The 21,871-nt window shown below is 42.2% G+C and overlaps 1 protein-coding gene across 1 annotated transcript in view; it reads left to right on the top strand.

Annotated features, from left to right (window-relative positions):
* Positions 1-21,852, top strand: part of LOC138212159 (uncharacterized) — a gene marked incomplete at its 5' end in the record, with an annotated part of 47,836 nt that extends 25,984 nt beyond the window's left edge. The window contains 60 exons of the mRNA XM_069172443.1: positions 82-290; positions 387-481; positions 593-618; positions 785-806; positions 901-928; positions 1,034-1,118; positions 1,252-1,398; positions 1,483-1,694; positions 1,797-1,900; positions 1,995-2,116; positions 2,221-2,388; positions 2,596-2,795; positions 2,887-2,999; positions 3,188-3,294; positions 3,434-3,610; positions 3,906-4,114; positions 4,211-4,305; positions 4,417-4,442; positions 4,609-4,630; positions 4,725-4,752; positions 4,858-4,942; positions 5,076-5,222; positions 5,307-5,518; positions 5,621-5,724; positions 5,819-5,940; positions 6,045-6,212; positions 6,420-6,619; positions 6,711-6,823; positions 7,012-7,118; positions 7,204-7,374; positions 7,461-7,666; positions 7,789-7,889; positions 8,020-8,138; positions 8,768-8,923; positions 10,577-10,791; positions 10,973-11,058; positions 11,200-11,327; positions 11,445-11,570; positions 11,711-11,901; positions 11,983-12,074; positions 12,850-12,980; positions 13,192-13,316; positions 13,422-13,548; positions 13,661-13,873; positions 14,014-14,184; positions 15,516-15,662; positions 15,852-15,901; positions 16,003-16,135; positions 16,584-16,666; positions 16,761-16,887; positions 17,022-17,212; positions 18,360-18,450; positions 18,575-18,695; positions 19,173-19,354; positions 19,538-19,693; positions 19,809-19,942; positions 20,038-20,171; positions 20,263-20,357; positions 20,612-21,098; positions 21,500-21,852. Coding sequence (XP_069028544.1) covers positions 82-290; positions 387-481; positions 593-618; positions 785-806; positions 901-928; positions 1,034-1,118; positions 1,252-1,398; positions 1,483-1,694; positions 1,797-1,900; positions 1,995-2,116; positions 2,221-2,388; positions 2,596-2,795; positions 2,887-2,999; positions 3,188-3,294; positions 3,434-3,610; positions 3,906-4,114; positions 4,211-4,305; positions 4,417-4,442; positions 4,609-4,630; positions 4,725-4,752; positions 4,858-4,942; positions 5,076-5,222; positions 5,307-5,518; positions 5,621-5,724; positions 5,819-5,940; positions 6,045-6,212; positions 6,420-6,619; positions 6,711-6,823; positions 7,012-7,118; positions 7,204-7,374; positions 7,461-7,666; positions 7,789-7,889; positions 8,020-8,138; positions 8,768-8,923; positions 10,577-10,791; positions 10,973-11,058; positions 11,200-11,327; positions 11,445-11,570; positions 11,711-11,901; positions 11,983-12,074; positions 12,850-12,980; positions 13,192-13,316; positions 13,422-13,548; positions 13,661-13,873; positions 14,014-14,184; positions 15,516-15,662; positions 15,852-15,901; positions 16,003-16,135; positions 16,584-16,666; positions 16,761-16,887; positions 17,022-17,212; positions 18,360-18,450; positions 18,575-18,695; positions 19,173-19,354; positions 19,538-19,693; positions 19,809-19,942; positions 20,038-20,171; positions 20,263-20,357; positions 20,612-21,098; positions 21,500-21,603 — 8,046 coding nt within the window. The remainder of the gene's footprint in view (positions 1-81; positions 291-386; positions 482-592; positions 619-784; positions 807-900; positions 929-1,033; positions 1,119-1,251; positions 1,399-1,482; positions 1,695-1,796; positions 1,901-1,994; positions 2,117-2,220; positions 2,389-2,595; positions 2,796-2,886; positions 3,000-3,187; positions 3,295-3,433; positions 3,611-3,905; positions 4,115-4,210; positions 4,306-4,416; positions 4,443-4,608; positions 4,631-4,724; positions 4,753-4,857; positions 4,943-5,075; positions 5,223-5,306; positions 5,519-5,620; positions 5,725-5,818; positions 5,941-6,044; positions 6,213-6,419; positions 6,620-6,710; positions 6,824-7,011; positions 7,119-7,203; positions 7,375-7,460; positions 7,667-7,788; positions 7,890-8,019; positions 8,139-8,767; positions 8,924-10,576; positions 10,792-10,972; positions 11,059-11,199; positions 11,328-11,444; positions 11,571-11,710; positions 11,902-11,982; positions 12,075-12,849; positions 12,981-13,191; positions 13,317-13,421; positions 13,549-13,660; positions 13,874-14,013; positions 14,185-15,515; positions 15,663-15,851; positions 15,902-16,002; positions 16,136-16,583; positions 16,667-16,760; positions 16,888-17,021; positions 17,213-18,359; positions 18,451-18,574; positions 18,696-19,172; positions 19,355-19,537; positions 19,694-19,808; positions 19,943-20,037; positions 20,172-20,262; positions 20,358-20,611; positions 21,099-21,499) is intronic.
* Positions 21,853-21,871: the final 19 nt, after the last annotated feature.

The following is a 21,871-nucleotide window of genomic DNA, read 5'->3' as shown; positions in this document are numbered from 1 at the left end:
CCAGCGTGGTGTCATTTTCACGTTGATTTGAGAAAGGTAAAATGTCCTCCTGAACAGCAACGTGAATCCTTTTGCTTCCAGAGAAACATCACCTTCATCGAGAATCCAGGTGTACGAAAGACCATCTTGAACCTCACCTTGACAGCCCTTGCTCCTGAATTTGAAGACTTTGAGCCTGAAGACTTTCAGCTTTGGTTCCAGGTCCATTTGACTGTTGTGATAGCGAGCCTCCAGCCTGACAGCTTGCGGGTGCTCCCCAGGGACATCAGCTGTGCTTCCTACGCAGCTATGTAAGACACGCTACTTCTGAAGTCATATGTTGAGTGTCCATGATGTCAGACTGTGGCACCAGAAAAGTCACAATAATTTCTGTTTTCTTCTGTCAGACTCACCGGTCTTCGGCAAAGTTTGAAATCCCTGCCACTGGTTCTTTCACGTGACGTGAGATCAAGCGTAAAGTCACTCAAGGACACTTTCACACGTACGTGGCAAAAACACTCTGCTGAGAAACTTTTTGCAGAAAGCCCAATACCACCACTGTGATGGCAACTTCATTAATGCCATGCCTTCATTTTATTTCTCCCTACAACAGGTTGCTCAATACCAGATTCCTTCATGGTAAGTTGAATTCGATGGGTGTATTGTATGAATTATTCAACATTTGATTGCTATTTACATGACACAGGTTTGGCACTGTGACTGGAAAATAGAGGTCAGGTCAAGGTGTTTGAAGCTGAAGTAGCTTTTCCCACTCGACTAACAATTACATTTTATCTGTCTCCAGTGCAAGCAGACCCCAGTTGATGGTAAGTCTTCAAAATACCAGACATTTCACCTTTGATGACACAATCACCTTCTCAAGTACCAATGTCTGACACGTGAATGTTGTCTTTTTCTCAGCGGACCTCATCTGTGCTGCAGTCAATAGGTGGGTGGATTGCTGTTTTGTCTGGTGCTGCGTTTGCATTGGTAAAGTTCTTTTACGCAACGTTGCCAAGATGACAATGGATTTCTGTTTAATTCTTTTCTTCAGATCCCGACTTGATGGAACCTTGTCAACTGGCAATTCGTCTACCGGCCCGTGCACTTTTACCATCACTGAACACGCCTGTTCCTCGGTAAGATTGTTTTATGCAAGCTGTAAATCCCCCCCCAAAAATGAGTCTGCCTTTAAAACATTAAGATCCTGAGGCAAATATCTTTAAGTTCGGAGTGGTTGACCGTACTTCTGGTCATCTTTGTTTTCCCAAGGCTACACATCTCGATGCCAGCAGCTTGGTCACACTGATGAAATGCTCACTGGAAAGCCAAAGGGTGTACCCGGTAGAAGTCTGGAAGCTTTTCTTCCAAAAAGTTTCTCCTGCGCTGGACCAGGCTCTTGAGACATTCGCTACCATGGTAAATTCAGTCCCACAATTTCACGACGATAGTTTTTCCCCGCGGGAAGTTTGTGTCCAACCGAAACGCTTTTTCCGATTCTAGGCCCCCAACAACAGCAAGCCAAACTTGGCACATGCTCTCGAGGCTCTTGGAGAGGTGAGAATTGCCAACTTCACCCAGGCACAACTGCAGGACAAGAATTTTGTCGACAGATGGTTCCGGAATAAGATCCGACCGTTTCTGGCCTCTCCATCCTCCAACTTCCTATTCTGCCTGAGCTCCAACAACTTCAGCTGCGTGACGTACCGCACTGTGTAAGCAAATATGCCATATGTTTCTCCACTGTCAACACGATTGCAGAGAAAGCTGCCGTTTTCTAGTTGTGCAGGTGTTAAAGGCCTTCTCTCCCATGTTAGCATTCAGGCACTCAGCAGCCAAAGGGCATCCATGGACCGTGACAGACAGCATGCAGTCTTCACTCATTTCATCAGACCATTCCTGTCAAGAAATGACACATCAGGTAGAGACAGGCACTCGGGCTCAATTTGGCAATGTCTCGGTAACATGTCATGGTCCTACCCTGCCAATGTTCTTTGTTTCCTTGTCTTTTGCAGATCCTGGCTGCGTCTCAGCTTTCACAGGTCGTAGTGAAGAGTGGCTGCGGGTAAACCTTGGCAACTTCTCCAATTTTGCCACCTTGGAGGATTTGCAAGCCCTCAATCCCAACTTCTCCATCGTGAGTGGCAACTGCAGTCGTAGAAATCTTCTCCAAAATTGAAATCTTTCGCTCATGGCTTTGCAATTACTGATGTTTGACTCCGTATTGATTCCCTCTTGCAGGCCGATTCCTTGCCATTGCTCAATCCTTCTCAGGTGGCACAGTCGATACTGAGCTCGGGGGCCTCGAATGACACAGAACTAATCGATCGTGTTTTTGAGCGACTCGAGGAGGGCGACGCTCTGGAAAATGTTGATGAATTCTTGACACAGCTGACAGCAACTGAAGAGGTAGGCTACTCCTTGAAGTTGTGGGACAGTCCGGCTCTTATAACCGAGCATTGTCAGTACTCAGACATGAATCTAAACCTCCACATCAGTTGTAGGGGAATCATTAATATCAAGTACTTCATGGCATCCTTTCCGGCATCTTGTGCGACGTATTTGCAACATGTGAACCTTGTGGTGTTGACCTCCTCTGGTGTCCTAATTTGACAGGTCCCAGATTTCCAACCTGTTGTGAGAGACCGTGTAATGAATAGGACCTTCGCCATCATCAGTCCCCATTTGCCGGCCTTCACTGAAGAGGACTTGGACGAGTGGTTCCATGTTAAACTGCTGCCCGTCCTCCCAAGTTTCACACCAATGATGCTCAAGAATGCAACCTCAAACATCTCCTGCACGAGATACCAAGTCATGTGAGTAACTCTTAAACAACAACATCTCACACCAAAGTACAAACATGCTGACGAGGGACTGTGTAAGAACGTTCTGCTCCATCTTTTGTAGTCTGAGTGGGATCGCCAAAGTTTTCACCGAGACGCCCTCGCACAGACAAGAAGAAAACACAAGGGTTCTGCTGGAGTACCTGAAAAATTCCACCAGAGGGGTCAACGAGTCAGGTAGGTCTAATGCAGTTAACTGCGGCAGGTGGTTGCTTGTGTGGACCTGCCCGTGGACTTGAAATTGTGAAATATGATGCTGAACTTGCCATGAGAAGGAAACAGGCCATGGAACTGATGCATTTGTTTCGTTGACAAAATATGCGCACCAAATTGCACGTATGCCAATGCCCGTCTATGTGCCTCAGGTTGCAGGCAGGGAAATCCGAGTGATGCAGAATGGATCGAAAGAAACTTGGGTCCATTTTCCATCTACGTAACCTACTCTGAGCTCAAAGCCTTCGGCATCTCTGGGGTAAGTTGTACATCTCACTACCAATGTTTCTTGAGAAAAACAGCACATCGTTCAGGGCTTGGAACCTCCACAGACCGGGCGGCTTTTGCTGAGTCAAAAAGAAAAGGAATCGATACGTTCTCTTTGTTCCCATCATCAGGTGGAAGTTGTAGACACCCTCTCACCACAGCAAAAGGCTGAGCTGATCTTGGACCCCGACAGTGGCGCTTTGGAGAATGAGACCGTTGTAACCGTGGTGTTCAAAAGCTTGACAGAGTCCGATGATGACGAGCAGCTAAATGAGTTTTTCGAGGCCTTCACAAGCATCAACAAACAGGTGAATGCTTAGCATAACGTTGCCATGTTATTTGCCAATAAGTTGGTTGAGAAACCTGCCATGTACATCTTGCTCAAGGAGCTTTTTGCGGCAGCGAATAAGGAGCCAAGATTTGAATCAATGCGATGCAGTTGTGATCTGCTTCTTGACTGAATTGTTGCCAATGGTGGCTTCAGTCATGCCTCCGATGCAGGAAAATACAAAGATGTGCCATCCAGCGTGGTGTCATTTTCACGTTGATTTGAGAAAGGTAAAATGTCCTCCTGAACAGCAACGTGAATCCTTTTGCTTCCAGAGAAACATCACCTTCATCGAGAATCCAGGTGTACGAAAGACCATCTTGAACCTCACCTTGACAGCCCTTGCTCCTGAATTTGAAGACTTTGAGCCTGAAGACTTTCAGCTTTGGTTCCAGGTCCATTTGACTGTTGTGATAGCGAGCCTCCAGCCTGACAGCTTGCGGGTGCTCCCCAGGGACATCAGCTGTGCTTCCTACGCAGCTATGTAAGACACGCTACTTCTGAAGTCATATGTTGAGTGTCCATGATGTCAGACTGTGGCACCAGAAAAGTCACAATAATTTCTGTTTTCTTCTGTCAGACTCACCGGTCTTCGGCAAAGTTTGAAATCCCTGCCACTGGTTCTTTCACGTGACGTGAGATCAAGCGTAAAGTCACTCAAGGACACTTTCACACGTACGTGGCAAAAACACTCTGCTGAGAAACTTTTTGCAGAAAGCCCAATACCACCACTGTGATGGCAACTTCATTAATGCCATGCCTTCATTTTATTTCTCCCTACAACAGGTTGCTCAATACCAGATTCCTTCATGGTAAGTTGAATTCGATGGGTGTATTGTATGAATTATTCAACATTTGATTGCTATTTACATGACACAGGTTTGGCACTGTGACTGGAAAATAGAGGTCAGGTCAAGGTGTTTGAAGCTGAAGTAGCTTTTCCCACTCGACTAACAATTACATTTTATCTGTCTCCAGTGCAAGCAGACCCCAGTTGATGGTAAGTCTTCAAAATACCAGACATTTCACCTTTGATGACACAATCACCTTCTCAAGTACCAATGTCTGACACGTGAATGTTGTCTTTTTCTCAGCGGACCTCATCTGTGCTGCAGTCAATAGGTGGGTGGATTGCTGTTTTGTCTGGTGCTGCGTTTGCATTGGTAAAGTTCTTTTACGCAACGTTGCCAAGATGACAATGGATTTCTGTTTAATTCTTTTCTTCAGATCCCGACTTGATGGAACCTTGTCAACTGGCAATTCGTCTACCGGCCCGTGCACTTTTACCATCACTGAACACGCCTGTTCCTCGGTAAGATTGTTTTATGCAAGCTGTAAATCCCCCCCCAAAAATGAGTCTGCCTTTAAAACATTAAGATCCTGAGGCAAATATCTTTAAGTTCGGAGTGGTTGACCGTACTTCTGGTCATCTTTGTTTTCCCAAGGCTACACATCTCGATGCCAGCAGCTTGGTCACACTGATGAAATGCTCACTGGAAAGCCAAAGGGTGTACCCGGTAGAAGTCTGGAAGCTTTTCTTCCAAAAAGTTTCTCCTGCGCTGGACCAGGCTCTTGAGACATTCGCTACCATGGTAAATTCAGTCCCACAATTTCACGACGATAGTTTTTCCCCGCGGGAAGTTTGTGTCCAACCGAAACGCTTTTTCCGATTCTAGGCCCCCAACAACAGCAAGCCAAACTTGGCACATGCTCTCGAGGCTCTTGGAGAGGTGAGAATTGCCAACTTCACCCAGGCACAACTGCAGGACAAGAATTTTGTCGACAGATGGTTCCGGAATAAGATCCGACCGTTTCTGGCCTCTCCATCCTCCAACTTCCTATTCTGCCTGAGCTCCAACAACTTCAGCTGCGTGACGTACCGCACTGTGTAAGCAAATATGCCATATGTTTCTCCACTGTCAACACGATTGCAGAGAAAGCTGCCGTTTTCTAGTTGTGCAGGTGTTAAAGGCCTTCTCTCCCATGTTAGCATTCAGGCACTCAGCAGCCAAAGGGCATCCATGGACCGTGACAGACAGCATGCAGTCTTCACTCATTTCATCAGACCATTCCTGTCAAGAAATGACACATCAGGTAGAGACAGGCACTCGGGCTCAATTTGGCAATGTCTCGGTAACATGTCATGGTCCTACCCTGCCAATGTTCTTTGTTTCCTTGTCTTTTGCAGATCCTGGCTGCGTCTCAGCTTTCACAGGTCGTAGTGAAGAGTGGCTGCGGGTAAACCTTGGCAACTTCTCCAATTTTGCCACCTTGGAGGATTTGCAAGCCCTCAATCCCAACTTCTCCATCGTGAGTGGCAACTGCAGTCGTAGAAATCTTCTCCAAAATTGAAATCTTTCGCTCATGGCTTTGCAATTACTGATGTTTGACTCCGTATTGATTCCCTCTTGCAGGCCGATTCCTTGCCATTGCTCAATCCTTCTCAGGTGGCACAGTCGATACTGAGCTCGGGGGCCTCGAATGACACAGAACTAATCGATCGTGTTTTTGAGCGACTCGAGGAGGGCGACGCTCTGGAAAATGTTGATGAATTCTTGACACAGCTGACAGCAACTGAAGAGGTAGGCTACTCCTTGAAGTTGTGGGACAGTCCGGCTCTTATAACCGAGCATTGTCAGTACTCAGACATGAATCTAAACCTCCACATCAGTTGTAGGGGAATCATTAATATCAAGTACTTCATGGCATCCTTTCCGGCATCTTGTGCGACGTATTTGCAACATGTGAACCTTGTGGTGTTGACCTCCTCTGGTGTCCTAATTTGACAGGTCCCAGATTTCCAACCTGTTGTGAGAGACCGTGTAATGAATAGGACCTTCGCCATCATCAGTCCCCATTTGCCGGCCTTCACTGAAGAGGACTTGGACGAGTGGTTCCATGTTAAACTGCTGCCCGTCCTCCCAAGTTTCACACCAATGATGCTCAAGAATGCAACCTCAAACATCTCCTGCACGAGATACCAAGTCATGTGAGTAACTCTTAAACAACAACATCTCACACCAAAGTACAAACATGCTGACGAGGGACTGTGTAAGAACGTTCTGCTCCATCTTTTGTAGTCTGAGTGGGATCGCCAAAGTTTTCACCGAGACGCCCTCGCACAGACAAGAAGAAAACACAAGGGTTCTGCTGGAGTACCTGAAAAATTCCACCAGAGGGGTCAACGAGTCAGGTAGGTCTAATGCAGTTAACTGCGGCAGGTGGTTGCTTGTGTGGACCTGCCCGTGGACTTGAAATTGTGAAATATGATGCTGAACTTGCCATGAGAAGGAAACAGGCCATGGAACTGATGCATTTGTTTCGTTGACAAAATATGCGCACCAAATTGCACGTATGCCAATGCCCGTCTATGTGCCTCAGGTTGCAGGCAGGGAAATCCGAGTGATGCAGAATGGATCGAAAGAAACTTGGGTCCATTTTCCATCTACGTAACCTACTCTGAGCTCAAAGCCTTCAGCATCTCTGGGGTAAATCTCTTGCTCCGCTTGAGTATATATTCCCATATTCCACAATAGTTTTTAACTGCAATTTTTTATATATGCTCTTTCCTAGGTGAATGCTTTGGACTCACTTTCTTCTGGGCAAAAAGCTGAATTCCTACTTGAACAAAACAATTTGTCAAATGAAACCCTTGTCAGACTTGCATTCACAGGTCTAACTAGTGATGGATCAGTTGAAACCCTTGGTTCTTTCTTTGAAGAATTTGTCAGCGGTGCGACTGATGTGAGTATTTTTTTCCATTAACCTATTTAATTTATTTACTGAAGTTCAAAACTATCCGCTGAAACATTAATATTTTTTTGTTCTAGCAAAACCTGACGACTGTTGATCCCGGAGTGCGTGACACCATCCTAAATCTGACACTAAAGGCACTTGGCCCAAAACTGTCCATGCTAGATGTGGATAGCTTCAAGTTGTGGTTCCAGGTTTACCTACCCTTGTTCCTCCCAAGCAGTGACTCAAGTACATTTGAAATTATTCCAAGAGGAATCACCTGCAACTCTTATCAAGAGATGTGAGTGAAGACATTAATTCACGAGTTGTCATACTGACCAGAAATGTTCAAATCTGAATTCAAGAAATTAAATGGATTATTTGTCACACATTTTGATGAAAGACATTTTACTGTCTTCTCAGAGTCAAAGGGTTCGACAACATTTTCCCCCAACTGTCTTTGAACCAGACCCAACTTGTTTTCATGTTCACAATGGACTACCTTTGGAGACAGTCTTCTTCAGGTGACTTGGATGGAATTACAGTGCAGCATTGCGATTTCTGTTTGTTGCGTGCTTTGAAATATAAATATAAAACTACTGTTATTTTTTGCATGATATTTTTAAACTAAAGGTTTTGTGTTTTGAATTCTAGGTCTCTCCTGTGTTCAATCTGTAAATGATGATAGACTCTGGCTTGAAGACAACTTTGGTCAGTTCCATGTGCTTGCCTCCTACACGGACTTTGTGACCTTGAAGAACAATTTCAATGGAGTAAGTGTTGCCTTTTAGTCCCTAAAGTCCCATCTTCTTTAGTCCAATTTTTTGGGCTGCTGGGCAATTGAAAATATACAAGGGGCCAATAACACTAAGCAACTGGCCAATTGGGTCTGTGTTACATTGAACACTGTGAGGCCATTGGTAAGGTTTTACCTCCCACTAAATTAGTTACTACTAATGTAGCCAACCAACCCCAAAACAATCATAACAAACCAACAAGCAACTGATGAATAGCACGCATTTCCAAACGGACTCACCACTTTGCTTGATGTGAGAAGAATGTTAACCCCAAATACTGATTCTCCGAATCTTTTCCCGTTGAATGAGTCCCCACTGACTCAATGTATATGTCCAAAATAACCACAACACACAACCACAATGACTAGTTTGTGGGTTAAGTGTGTGTGTATATCATGAGGGTGGAGAATTTTCTTCTGCAGGCCCGGAGGTCTGACATACTGATAAATGAATACTTAAAATACATTGACAGGACAGCTGCAACAATTACTGCAATTAGGTATACATTGTAATCTAAAGATACCATTTGACGGGTAAACACTCCATTGTTCCTTTTTTGTCAATAAATCACTTGCCTTTGCTGAATTGCTGCTTTTCACTTCTAGGCGGAGGTTGCAGATCTCCTCACACTCAGTCAGCTGGCCGAGCTCTCAGCGACACCCTCACGGCTGAACACCAAGCAAGATGTGACAAAAATCATGACAGTTATCAACCCTGCTGACTTCGGTGCTTTCTTTGACACAGTCTCACCTGCCATTAAGGTAAATATCTACAGTTACATAGCTGACACTTTATTTTGTAGCATTTGTTTTTTTATCCTTACTTTGGCTTCTTCTAGTTGTTGTATGGGGAACAACACCATCCACAGGAATGTCCCATTTTTCGACATTAAATCTTACACAGAATGCTAAATTATGAGATAGCGACTCCAAATTCCAGTTTGATTTTGTATAATGTATAAAATAATGAATAAAATAACACATGCATTACATTATTAACAAATGTCATAACAAAGCAGAAAATGCATGCACTGTCCCTTTAACAATAAACAATTAAAGCCAGAGAAAGCATGTGCATTATCTCTTTAACTACCCAAACAGATATATATTGTCCTGTAAAGGACCGGTGGAGGCAGATGGCCGTCCACCCCTGAGCCTGGTTCTGTCGGAGGTTTCTTCCTGTTAAGAGGGAGTTTTTCTTCCCTCTGTTGGAGGTTTTTCTCCCTTAAAGAGGAGTTTTTTCCCCTCCTAACTTATGTGGGAATTGTTGAATTGTTGGTTTCTCTGTATAATATTGTAAAGTCTTGGTGTAAGGACTTTAATGTGTTAAGTGCCATGAAATAACCGGTGTTGTGATGTGGCGCTATATAAATAAAGTTGAATTGAATAAAGAAACTACACAAAAGAATACATATACAGCCCCTTTGAACAAGCAGCATAATTATCGTGCTGCATTAATTCATTTAACTTTGAATACACTTAAGTCTATTTTTTTTTTTTTTTTAGCTTTTTCAGACATGTAATGGCTTTGCACCTAGGCATTCAACATAAAAACACAATTTAATTTTTTTTAACTGTAACACACCAAATTTTGTATGCTCCTCACCCCAAGATGAATACAGGCAAAACCCACTTTGTCACTGGTCAACGCAATTACATCTAACATCCTCCTGTTCAAACTAACAATGCTCTCACTGAAACAACCTTTTGCGCAGATATTTTACTGTCAGCACGTTGCGTTATAATGTAAAAACATATGCACGCAGTTAGACAATTTACAACAATTGTTCTCACCTGGAAGGGGGCGAAATAGTAGGGAATAAAACAGACAAGATGTTGCTGGCCAGAGTGTTGTGAACGAGCCGTGAGCAACAGGCGCCCCCTACAGGACAAACCCGGTAGGCTAACCAGTCAAAACACATCGCTATAGTGAAGCAATCGATTTCAGATGAATGGATAATGCCAAAGCAATGGATTACAGATCAATTGACAGTCAAAACAACAGATTAATAGATAAACCGAATAATTTAACCTAGGAAAATAATGAAACATAATAAAACATTATTCAAGTACATTTCTCAGAACAATAAAGAGAGCACAATAGAGTACTTTTTAACATATTTATATTTATATTATACCCGGTCTTTGGCTTGTAACTCAGTCAGTTTCTCACCTTCAGCAAAGCTACAAGCTAAAAAGAGTTTTGAGAAGAATGAGTTTTTTTTATTTTCAGTTGTACTTTTAGAGCAACAAATAAACACATATCGCCTAATAGTTTTGTATATATATATATATATACAATCAGATAAATGATTGCTAAATTGGCAACATGATTTCAAAGTAATATTTTTGCTTTCACGCAAAACAATAATTTCAATGTTCAGCCTCTTACTTGACACTATATATGTTCCCCAGGTCCAGTCTGCCAACTACACAGAGGAGGTGAAGTCTGCCTTCCTCCAGGAGATTTTCGACAGAGCCAGTCTGTCCTCTGCAGCTGTCAGTGACAAAGAGTTCCTGCTGTGGCTCAGAGTTCGACTGAGCCCTCTCCTGGTCAACCTCTCCTCCAGCCTGGTGACGCCCTTATTTGACATCGGGACGAACAGGAGCTGTAACAGCAGCCAAGAGATGTACGAATTTCACTATCAAAATGAATAGATTGCATGGAAATATTATTAGCTGTAATATATTAGTTGTGATTTGTAAGCAACACTGTGAAGGGAATGTTTTGTAGAGGACTTTGGATCAAAGTGAAGTGATAAGTAGTGTGTACTTCTTTTTAACTGCTTCACTCATTTCATCTGAATTTAGGATTACATTGCTGGACACACTAGAGACAACATTCAACAGAAACACTCACATGGAGATCTACAAAAACACCCTCCTCTTCCTCCAAGGTTTGTGCATGATATAATGCTACGCTGCAGTTAAATTAAAAATAGTTTTGGGAAGTGATTGCATTTTTTAATTAGCAACTACATTTTGTTTCTCTGATGTGATATATGTCCCAAAATAATATTTATTATTTTGTAAAACAGGTCCAACGCCACTGAAGTGTTACAGCGGTGGAAGCTTCTACATCTACCTGAGAAGAACTTTCCTCAGCTTCGGCTTTCCGGATGTGTCCATGTTCACGTCTCTTCTGCCACCAACACGCCGATCAGAGGTAAAAAAAAAAAAAAACACCCCAAAAAATTCACCCACAAATGCAGAGAGATCAAGTGATTAGCAGCGATGCAAAGGCCTACTGATGTGGATATTTCCTCTTTTCTTTTTTCTCCAGCTCCTAAGTACCATCAGCACCTCAGAGCTGCGTCAGTTCCTCAGTCAACCTAATGTGACGGGCGACAACTCTGACATCTGTGTCATCTTCAACAACTACAACAACACTCCTGCTTTCCTAGAAACTGTACGTCCCTCGTCTCAATGTTGCTATTTAACATTCACTATTACTAACGAGACACGAAACCTTTGCGTGTTGACATCACTTGCATCCAAACAGGCCTCCAGTGTGTCCTTAAATGTGTGACTCCATGTGTCTGGCATTAGGAGGAAGTTCCAGACGATGTGAAGAAGGTGACCCTCCCCTGTGTTTGGCCTTTGGCTCTGAGCAGCAACAGCAGATTGGAGGTTAATTCCTGGTTCGACCTGCGGTTGAGGAACTATCTCAGATTCCTCAACAAGAACCTCATCAGCTCCACTGAAGTGCAGAACGCCTCATGTCTCGGCTTCCAGAAACTGTAAGTCTCTTTTTCATGGTCAGGAAGCTCAGTGGATGGATCACAGGATACACAATTTCTGCATTGTCGTCCTCTCTATAGGGTCTCTGTGATGGGAAACAACTTCAAGTACAACAATTCTGATTTTGGAGAAGGCGATGTGTACACCACCATCAGGACCTACCTGAAAACTGGTAAGATGCATTTTGGAGCAAATGTACATTCTAGATTCGGTAATGTAAGTGTTCAATGTCATGCTTTACAGCAAAGGATATGAAAAGGAAAAGTATTTAACACTATAATGTGGATTTGACTGTAAGATCTTGACAACTATTTAATGGATTGCCATGAGATTTTTGTACAAGCAGTCATGTTTCCTTCTGGTTGAAGGCCAAAATATGGTTTGAATGTTCATTTCTTCAGACTGCTGCAGACTAAAACTCAAAATGGCAGACTTGAGCACACTTCCACTGTACATTCACTCCAATTAGACCTTTTTACACGTGGTTGCACGTGGTGTGAAGTGCACACATCATGACTTACATAATGGAGGATGAAATTAATGTCTGGTTTACCGTTCTCGCACGTCAGCAAGCTTGCAGATATCGACCGACCCTACATGGGCGTAGAAGGAAATTTTATATCATGAATGTGGACCCTCACTGAACCCATGAACTGGCCTTTAATTATTCCCTTAGCTTTTCATTTAGCGCCATCATCAGGTTCGGATTTCCATTTGTCCACTTTTATGCTTTATGACTAAATACTTCCAAAACTAACGGTGTTTGCATCGACCTCAGCTGTCAGTGCAAATTAGAAAATCTGATAACATGTCTAACTAAGGCAGTCTGCATTATATAGCTGTATGCTCTTCTTTTGGTGTCAGCTACACTGGTCCATTTTGGATCCACCATTCATCATATAAAGAGATTAAAGTCATTAAATCATGTTTTCCCCCTGTTTCCACAGGCTCTGGAGCCCGATGCTACAACGCCAGTGATGCAGAACTAAACTCTACCGCCTGGTTTGTCAATAACATCGGCACCTTTGTGACCTCCATCACGCTGGATGATATCACCACCTTTGTCTCCACCACTCAAGTATGTCCTGATACCATGTCTGTACAACAACAACAACATACAGAAAATCTGAATTAAATTAGTCGACGCTTTCACAATCTTAATCTACAGCAACTACTTTAAATTGTTTTCACTTTATTAAAACCAAGGCTGTTCATTATTTTGAAGGAAGTATATAAAAAATAAGTAGATGAATGTGTTATTAACCTCTTTTGTGTCTTTATTGTTTTAGATCGAAGTGTTCTTGGAGGACCAAGCCAACCTGGAGCTCTTCAACAACATAGCTATTCCAGAAAATGTAACCGCCTACTACATCTCACAGCTTTTTACATTCAACCCGACGTTCAACCCTGTCAAGTGAGTAGCCACCGCTTTCACAAAAATATGTAGTTCTGATTTCTAAAAAATAAATTTGATTTTATGGATGAGTTTCATTTTGTGTAAATTTATCTTTCCATTCAGGCTTCCAGGCTTCCTCCTGTGCTCCTCTGAGGTCCCAGGTTCGGCCTATTCTTCTGTGGATGAAGCTGATACCATAATAATCGTGAACAGGCAGAAGGAGCTCTGCAATGGAACAAAGGACCCTGAGGTATCAGCCCTGAATTGAACTGTTTCTGTCTTTCTATAGCATTCAGTAATAATGATTATAGAGTTTATTTCTGTTATGTTTCTGATAACCAGATGTATTGTGTATTCGATAGGTTTGTGCTGCTCTGGCATCCAACATAAAGACCGTCACAGCAGACACGTTCACGACTCTCGGCAATGCCAGTGCAGGTCTGACCAGCAGCCAGATCGCTTCAGTTCCCCCGTCAGTGCTGACGTCCTTGTTGCCCACCCTGGGCTCAGTGGGCACCTGGAGCCAGGACCAGGCCAGCACAATCATCCAAACCATTACGGCCTCAGGCTTCAAGGTAGGAGCCATACATGTCCTGTTAATGTGCCTTTAGTGCTTGGATGTATGTGCCGAACGGTGTTATTGGATATAACGTGACCCTGAAGTATGTGACACTTTATAGAACACAGCTTTGATGAATGCAAATGTGTTAAACAGATCAACAGTGGAGCTTCCCTGGAGTCCCTCGGCACGCTCGTTTCTGGAGTTTCTTCACAGTTAATAGCAGACATCCCGGCTTCTGAGCTCCTCAGTGTCTCCAGCAGCGCCACCTTTCTTCCCAACATGCTGACAGCCTCAACAGTTGTCCAACAAACCTTCGTCCAAAAGGTACAAAGTTTATTTCTCCTTCTACCAGCGGCAGCGCCACCGATTTAGTTTTTCTGGTGGTTTCGGGTTGCTTGACTTTCGAGCGTGGGTTCTCTAAAACGTACAGTTTTCTATAAGTGTGCAGGTCACCGCAGTTTAATTTCAACTGCAGGACCCTGTTACACATGCTGTAGCTGCACCCTGACAGTTCACAATGACTCAAGGCGAGATATTCAGCTCAAAGGATTTAAAGTACGGTAGATGTAAAGTTCACACCAAGTTAATCATATTTATGAAAACAGAGGAAGAAAAACATCATGCACTTACCAGTAGACGCTTTCAAAACAATGTGTATGTTTCTGTGGTTGAGTACGAATACATCAGTGATTTTGTGTCTGTCCAGGGCTCGTGTTCTCTCAGTGTTTATAGCCAACACTGTCAGATTACTGAACACTGTTGAAACAAACTCCTAAAAATGCCGACAGGCAAAACTTTGGACACGTTGTATTTAAGCCGTGCATATTGATCCAATCAGCTTTTGTTAAACCTTTTCTGCTGATTTCTAAATGGCCCTGTGTTTTTTTTTTAATCACTGGTCATTCTGGGGCTTCTTTGGGATAAAACTATTAATATCATCAATGCTGGCATCCTCAGCAGCAATCGTGGCTGGTTCTCTTTTTCAAATCGATCCTTTCGCTCTCCTCTGTCTACACCCTCATGAGCCCTGTAAGATTTAGGTTTACAGTCATCCTCATCTCAAGATTTAGATCGGGGGGAAAAAGGATTCTTCATGAAATAACCACCCTGCCAATGATACATTCCTGGTAGCCTGCTGCTTTGGCTAACAAGAAGTGGAAGTTCAGGTCAAAGATTTAATGCCTTCTGCACTTTTTGGTCAAATCAAACCACCATTGCTTGCTTTATGTTTCTTAGTCTAAGAAAAATCAAGTTTGTTTTACTAATGTATTTATTCATTTTTCAAATTACAGAATTCCTACATTTGAAATTATAACAATAGGTTATGTGAGTCATCCCTGACGCCACCTGTGGCTTCTACCAAAATCAAGATGAAAAATCATAACAAATTGAGGGACATAGGGGAACTTTTCACTTTTATCCATACTCTGCAAACACTGCATGATTTTCAGGGGACTTTTTTTTTTTATTTGCACGTAATTTTAATATTTCAAATCTTTTTTTATCTATAGTTTAAGATTATAATACAGTATATACAGTGCATCAATAAATATATAAATCAAGAAATGAATCGTCCTCATCCATTTGCTTCAAACATACATCCCTGCAAGTGAATTCAAACCATCTAAATTCAAATGCATTGAACTACCTGGCAGATCATTTCTGTGGACACAAATCCATCCAAAGTGGTGCTGAATGTCCCGGATGCCATGGCAACGGAGATCCCACCGTCCCTGCTGGTATTTTCTCAGCAGACCGTGGACATCAGCGTGATGAACAAAAAGACGTGGACACAAGATCAGGTCAGTAGGTGGTTTTACATAAAGAGTTAATAAGAGATGGGCTTTTAAAATCTGATGCTGATATATTTAGACTAAAGTCACAGATATTTCTTTATACACATAAAGTGCACAATAAAGTTTTTTTTGTGAGTTCTGTTAGTGTGACTCCACTGAAATCAGGAAAAAGAGACTATGTTTTTGTTCTTCTAGGCTGCCATGTTCTTTGGGTCTCTGGGGGAAACAAACTTTGACATCGAGCAGTAAGTAAACAAGTCCTATAACTATTCTTTTAATGGAGTTTTTTTTCCCAATCATTTAGAGTCTATTAATTCTCTTTTTGTTTTCCATTCTTCCCCCACAGGCTTTCTCCGAATGTGCTGCACGGCTTCACGTGCACATCAACCCGGAAAATGACAACAAAGAGGATCCGCAGGCTGACTCGTGCCTGCAGGCCGAGGAGAGGCAGAGCCAAGGTGCTGCTGAAGGAATCACAGGTAAGATCTGGAACAAATAAAAACATTTCATTGGTTTGCAAAATGGATGCATTTCAGCCATAAACCATCATCAGCGTCATAAGCATGACTGAAATGCATCTGTTTTTTTTGCATTCCAATAAAATGTTGCATATTGCTCTAAGTGACGGTATTTTGCTATTTTTTCATTCTCGTCGTAACCATGCACCCGTCTTGTTTCCTGATTTGTGAGTTTTGCGTGACATTTTTCTGCAAAATCTAGAAGATACTCATTTAACGGTATTACCAAGGCTTCATCTGAACTTTATGGTGAAGATAGTTTGGATGTACAATACCAGAATGACAAATTAGAATTTAAGCCTCAGGGTTACTGTGCGACTTCTATTTCAGTGTGATGAACAGCTAACTTTTATAACTCTTCTGTACAACTTTTATGTATTAAAATGTGTCCTCACACTCTTTTCTGCAGCTGACTTGCATGTACAATCTGCTCCGTGGAAATCTCTCACAGGACTTCACAGATTATCCTGCAGACATGCTTCTCTACTGGAAGTGAGTGTGTTTCCGAGCATTTTGCTGCGCTGACCTCATAATCTGTCACTGGTTTGAAGAAGTAGTTTTTAATGATGGATTTTCATCATTACAGCAATGGCAATGTCAACAAAGACAACTGCAGGGCATACTTTTCTGCAGTGGGCGCTGCAGACTTTGCTGTGGCCTCCACTGTTTTGAAAAGGGGCCCGGTGCTGTTCAGTCAAGCCAGGAGCTGCTTGGTGAGTGTTATCACAATTAAGGTCATAATAACTCTACTATAACTCTATATGGTACCAGTGTGCGCCACTAATTGCACGATCATGATAGTATCGTGCCACAATTTCACGTTAAATGCATTCTTTTAAACTTGTAGGAAATTAATGGCTTGAATTTGAGCAAAGACAATGTGGAGGTCCTGGGAAACATGGCCTGCACTCTGGACAGCTCTGACATTCAGAACGCGGATCCTCTCATTCTGGAAAAACTCAAAGCCTGCAAGGACTTTTCTGACAGCCAGGTGGATGCCATGGAGACGCTGCTGCTGTCTGGGAAAACACAATACGGGTAAAATAATTACATTAAGACAATAAGGCTGGTGGTTTTCTACATTTTCATGTGATTTGTTTACACATACACAGGAAAAGTCCAAAGCTAGATTTATAGTCGAGACAAGACGCAGGTGAGGTCTATTCAACTTCAATAGCCAGTGGGTCAATATGAAAATCACTTGGGGCTCATGAGCAACAGAGAATACTTTTTCAATTAATAGCTACAAATAACTATTAAAGCAATAATAGCATTAACAAGACATGCAGCTCAAAATGCTTTACAGCATGAAAATTACATGCAGCGTTTCACACATAAAGGAACATTGAAGAATATAGAAATGAAATAAAATGCCTAAAATTAAACACAAATATAGTTAAAATGAAAAATATAGCAATATGCATTTTAAAGGTACAGTATAATGTTAATATATAGCAATGCATTCATTGCACAATAAACACACTGGTTTGTCATTTGGTGCAGCTGGCAAAGTAGATACATATGTCAGTCCATTTGCTCTGACCGTGGCAATTTTCACAATCAACTTTGCATCTCTTCAGCTTTGAGAGCCATTTTAAATCTTATTGTCAACTCAGCTAATGTGAGCTTGTCTGTGGCCTCTGTGTGAGTGCAACGATGCTGTCACAAAAACATACATGCAGTTTTCCTGACTATCCCCGTTCCTGTGCGATTCTGTCACCACGGTTACCCACATAGATCCTCTCAAGATGCACACTCTTGCTTTGCTTACATCCCTGGTCCATGGATCAGCCTGATTCATAGGTACAGTCTCGCAGAACATAGAAAACTTCCAAAGAGCTGTATCCAGCCCACAGGCCACTGAATACATAGACCCGCCCTTTTGTAGGCTCTGATCGCCTGTTGATACCAATAATGATACAATACAATACTGGACACATGTGCTATTTGTGATTAGACACATTTATTCATTCATCCAGAGGGACAATCACAGTTTGCTGTGTGATTTCTTTGTTAGATGTTTGTTACATTACATATTTGTGACCCATTTTTAAAGAGTTGAATTCTCTGATTTACATTACCAGTTTCATTTCAAGGCATTGGTATACAAATATACAACAGATTTTACATCCCGTACCATGTTAGAAAACTAAACTATGAGAACCTTTCATCCTCCTTTTTTCAGAGATGTCACCACCTGGAACCGGCAGACTCTGGAGAACCTCGGCATCCTTCCTCTGTATTTCACAAGAAACATCTGGGGCCAGTTCAAAACTGTATGTGTTTAGGCCGTTTCATCCAATAATATTCATTTGAAAAACCTAGTACACAAAGAGTCACCTAACATCCATTTCAGTGTGTGCTCCAATATCTGTTTCTGTTTCGGGGTTTTTTCTGCAGAAAACAAAGAGAAGGTACCTTAAGGGCTTTATGTCCAAACTGAGGAAATCAAAGACAAAAAAGAGGAAACTCAAGAGGCTGTTCAAACAAGTCAGCACCTTCAGGATAAAACGAGGAGCAGGTAAATGTTTTATGGCCGCTTTTACAGAGCAGCTTTTTAAATCCTGCAGCTGAAACACTTAGTCAGTTTGTCGAAACTGATTCTCAACTCTGTTGATAAGTATGTAGGTTTGCTAAACAGCAGTTCTTGTGGCCACAGGTTATGATTGTTGAAATGGTAAATGATAATTAAATACAGTGAAGTTACAGTAAAAAGACAGTTTCTATCATTAACCTGAAAATATTTGAGGCCACTGAAATTACTGTTTATTTGTATATGAACTCATCCTTTTATTTGAAGGAAAATAATTGTTATTTTAAAGTTGAATAGTTCACTGAGGCGAAAAATGCCAGCGAAAGACTAAAATAAATATTTTTTTCAAAGAAAAATGTAAAACATTTGATGTTCAAGCTTAATCGGCAAAAAAAACAAAAAATAGCCATAAATTGCAGCCCTTGCTTATACAGCACTCTGATCGGCTTTCTAATTGTTCGTCAGGTTGCACCGAGGGCAACATCACCCAGGTTACAGTCAGCGACCCTTCCTTCCCCTTCGGCTACGACCAGACTCAGTTTGACCTCTGCCTGGACGTCCCTGTTCTCAAAGACAACCTCAACTCTATTTGTGAGAAAGTGGATGACGACGACTTCCAGAAAATAATTCTGAACAAACTCAACCAGGTAATTTGGGAATATCTGGGAATTTAGAGAAAGAGACAGAACATGTTTTATGTCTGTAGACACATTGTTGAACTGCAAATTATAGGTCATGTCAGGGTGGAAAAATCAATTATATAATATCTATGATTTTAATTACATTATACTATGTATATTATATTCTTATACCTTCTCTTTTACTTTCAGGCGTTCCAGTCAGGTGTTTCCGATCAGAACGTCCAGGTGCTTGGTTCAGTTTCTCGTGTTGCATCACTGCAGGACATCTCTAAGTGGAACATCACCAAGATTGACACGCTGGCAGCTCTCATGAAAGCTGAAGACGGCTCCTGGGACGTATCAAAGGTTCAAGAACAAGACTCTCAATACTACAAATACTCAGCATTACAATGTGATACACTCAATGGTAATATGTATTTATGATTTGCTTACTTGGTGAGTTTTCCTTCATGTGTTTTAGAGCAAAGCAATCATCACCAAGTATCTGAGTACTTCTGGAAACTCATTGGGCACCACTGAGCTGAATGTCATCGACTCCAACCTGTGCTCGTTGGACACGAGCACACTGAGGACCATCAGCCCGGATAGTCTCAGGTTGGTGTCAGCGAGTAGCTCAAAGATGCATAAAGGTGGCCACAGTTGAGTGGTGATGCAGACGTAACACTGTATGTCCACTTTCTTCCTGTCAGAAATGCCAAATCTCTCAATGTGGCGTCATGTTCAGCTAAGCAGAAGACAGTCCTGTATGAGATCGCTAGCTCTTCCTTCATCTCACTACGGACCAATTCAGTCATCTATTACAATTTAATCAAACCCTATCTCGGTAAGAATGCATATCTCCCTTATTTTCTGTTTTTGCTGCCTCTCAGAGAGAACTACACTATCATTTTACGGTTTCCCTTCCACTCTGATAGGTGGTGCAAATCTGTCGGAAGTGACAGCACTGGCAACACAGAATGTCAACATGGACGTAGAGACTTTCAAGAACCTGGACCCTGATGTGCAAGCTGTAAGGAGACTTGTTAAATTACTGAGACCAGAAAGGGTTTTGGACATCCATCCATTTATTTAGATGCTGAAAAACTGCTTTAGCATAACTTACCTGTTAAAAAAGAATATTAGAAACAATTTTCTAGTTACATTTTGGATAAAACTACCTCTAGAAAAAGTTATTATTTTTGCATCTATATCTTCATAGCTGCTTCTTGTCCAGTGTGTAAACAGACCAATTTTCTTTCACTGTTCCTAATTTGAAATGTGCAGGCTTTGAATGTGGCCAACGTGAAAGGCCTCATGGGCAGCAGTCTACCTGAACTGAAGGTGTTTGAGAACGACACCCTGGTTCAGACCTGGGTGAACCTGCAGACCCAGTCGGACCTGGATACTCTGAATCTGGGCCTAATCAGCAGCCGGCTTACCGTGACCACTAAAGCACCCGGCCCCAGCACCACCAACGGCCCCAGCACCACCAATGGCACCAGCACCACCAATGGCACCAGCACCACCAACGGCCCCAGCACCACCAACGGCCCCAGCGCCACCAACGGCTCCAGCACCACCAACGGCCCCAGCACCACCAACGGCCCCAGCGCCACCAACGGCTCCAGCGCCACCAACGGCCCCAGCGCCACCAACGGCCCCAGCACCCCCAGCACCACCAACGGCCCCAGCACCCCCAGCACCACCAACGGCCCCAGCACCACCAACGGCCCCAGCGGCTCCACACCCAGCACAAACCCAGTGACACAGGGTAAGAATACTGCCTAATAAGTGAAAGTAGAGCCTTTAAACTACATGTAAGTGCACAGTATTGTATATTTCATGGGAATAGTGCAACATGTGTAGCGGCTCTACATGCCAATGATAATCAGTTCAAGGCTTGATAAATACATTTTTGAAAGAATTTCAGGACAGGCAAAGATATTTTTTTGTACTGTACAGTGTAGTAACTTTTTAGGCAGTTAATAACTAATTAATTAATTCATTAATTATTTTAATAATCTTTTTATGTCGAAACTGCCATTTTATTTTGTTAATGTTGCTCAGGGATTTTTTTTTTTAGTCACGTGAGTAATGATCAGAAATGTTAAAGAAATTATACATTTTTTGGTGAATACAGTCTAAATTCATGTTTTGGGCTTTGATTTTTAGGTCCAACCACCAGTGGGGGGCTGAAGCTTGCACAATCCCAAACATCCATATTCCTGGCTGCTCTGCTGATGTCTGTGCTCCAAATGCTACAACAACAAGCCTAAACACACGTGACTTCAGCAGCTTCACCAATAATCAATGATGATTCAACACATTTTTCAATAACACTCAAATCTTGAGTGTTTTTCATTAATATTATTTGTTATTTATTTACACTTTAAGAAATTGCTTCATTGCACCTTTATTAAATATATATTAAGTAATAATCTAATTATAATCATTAACAATCATTGTTCAATCATTATTAACAAAATCTAATGTGTATGAGGAATAAATTAATCAAATGAACTGTCATATCTGTTATAATCTAAA

Source organism: Embiotoca jacksoni, unplaced genomic scaffold (assembly GCF_022577435.1).
Source record: "Embiotoca jacksoni isolate LCO1_2020_lvr unplaced genomic scaffold, fEmbJac1.0.p SCAF_53, whole genome shotgun sequence".
Taxonomy (NCBI): Eukaryota; Metazoa; Chordata; class Actinopteri; family Embiotocidae; genus Embiotoca; species Embiotoca jacksoni.
Note: the sequence above shows the minus strand (reverse complement) of the source record. Positions and strands in the feature narration are given on the sequence as shown.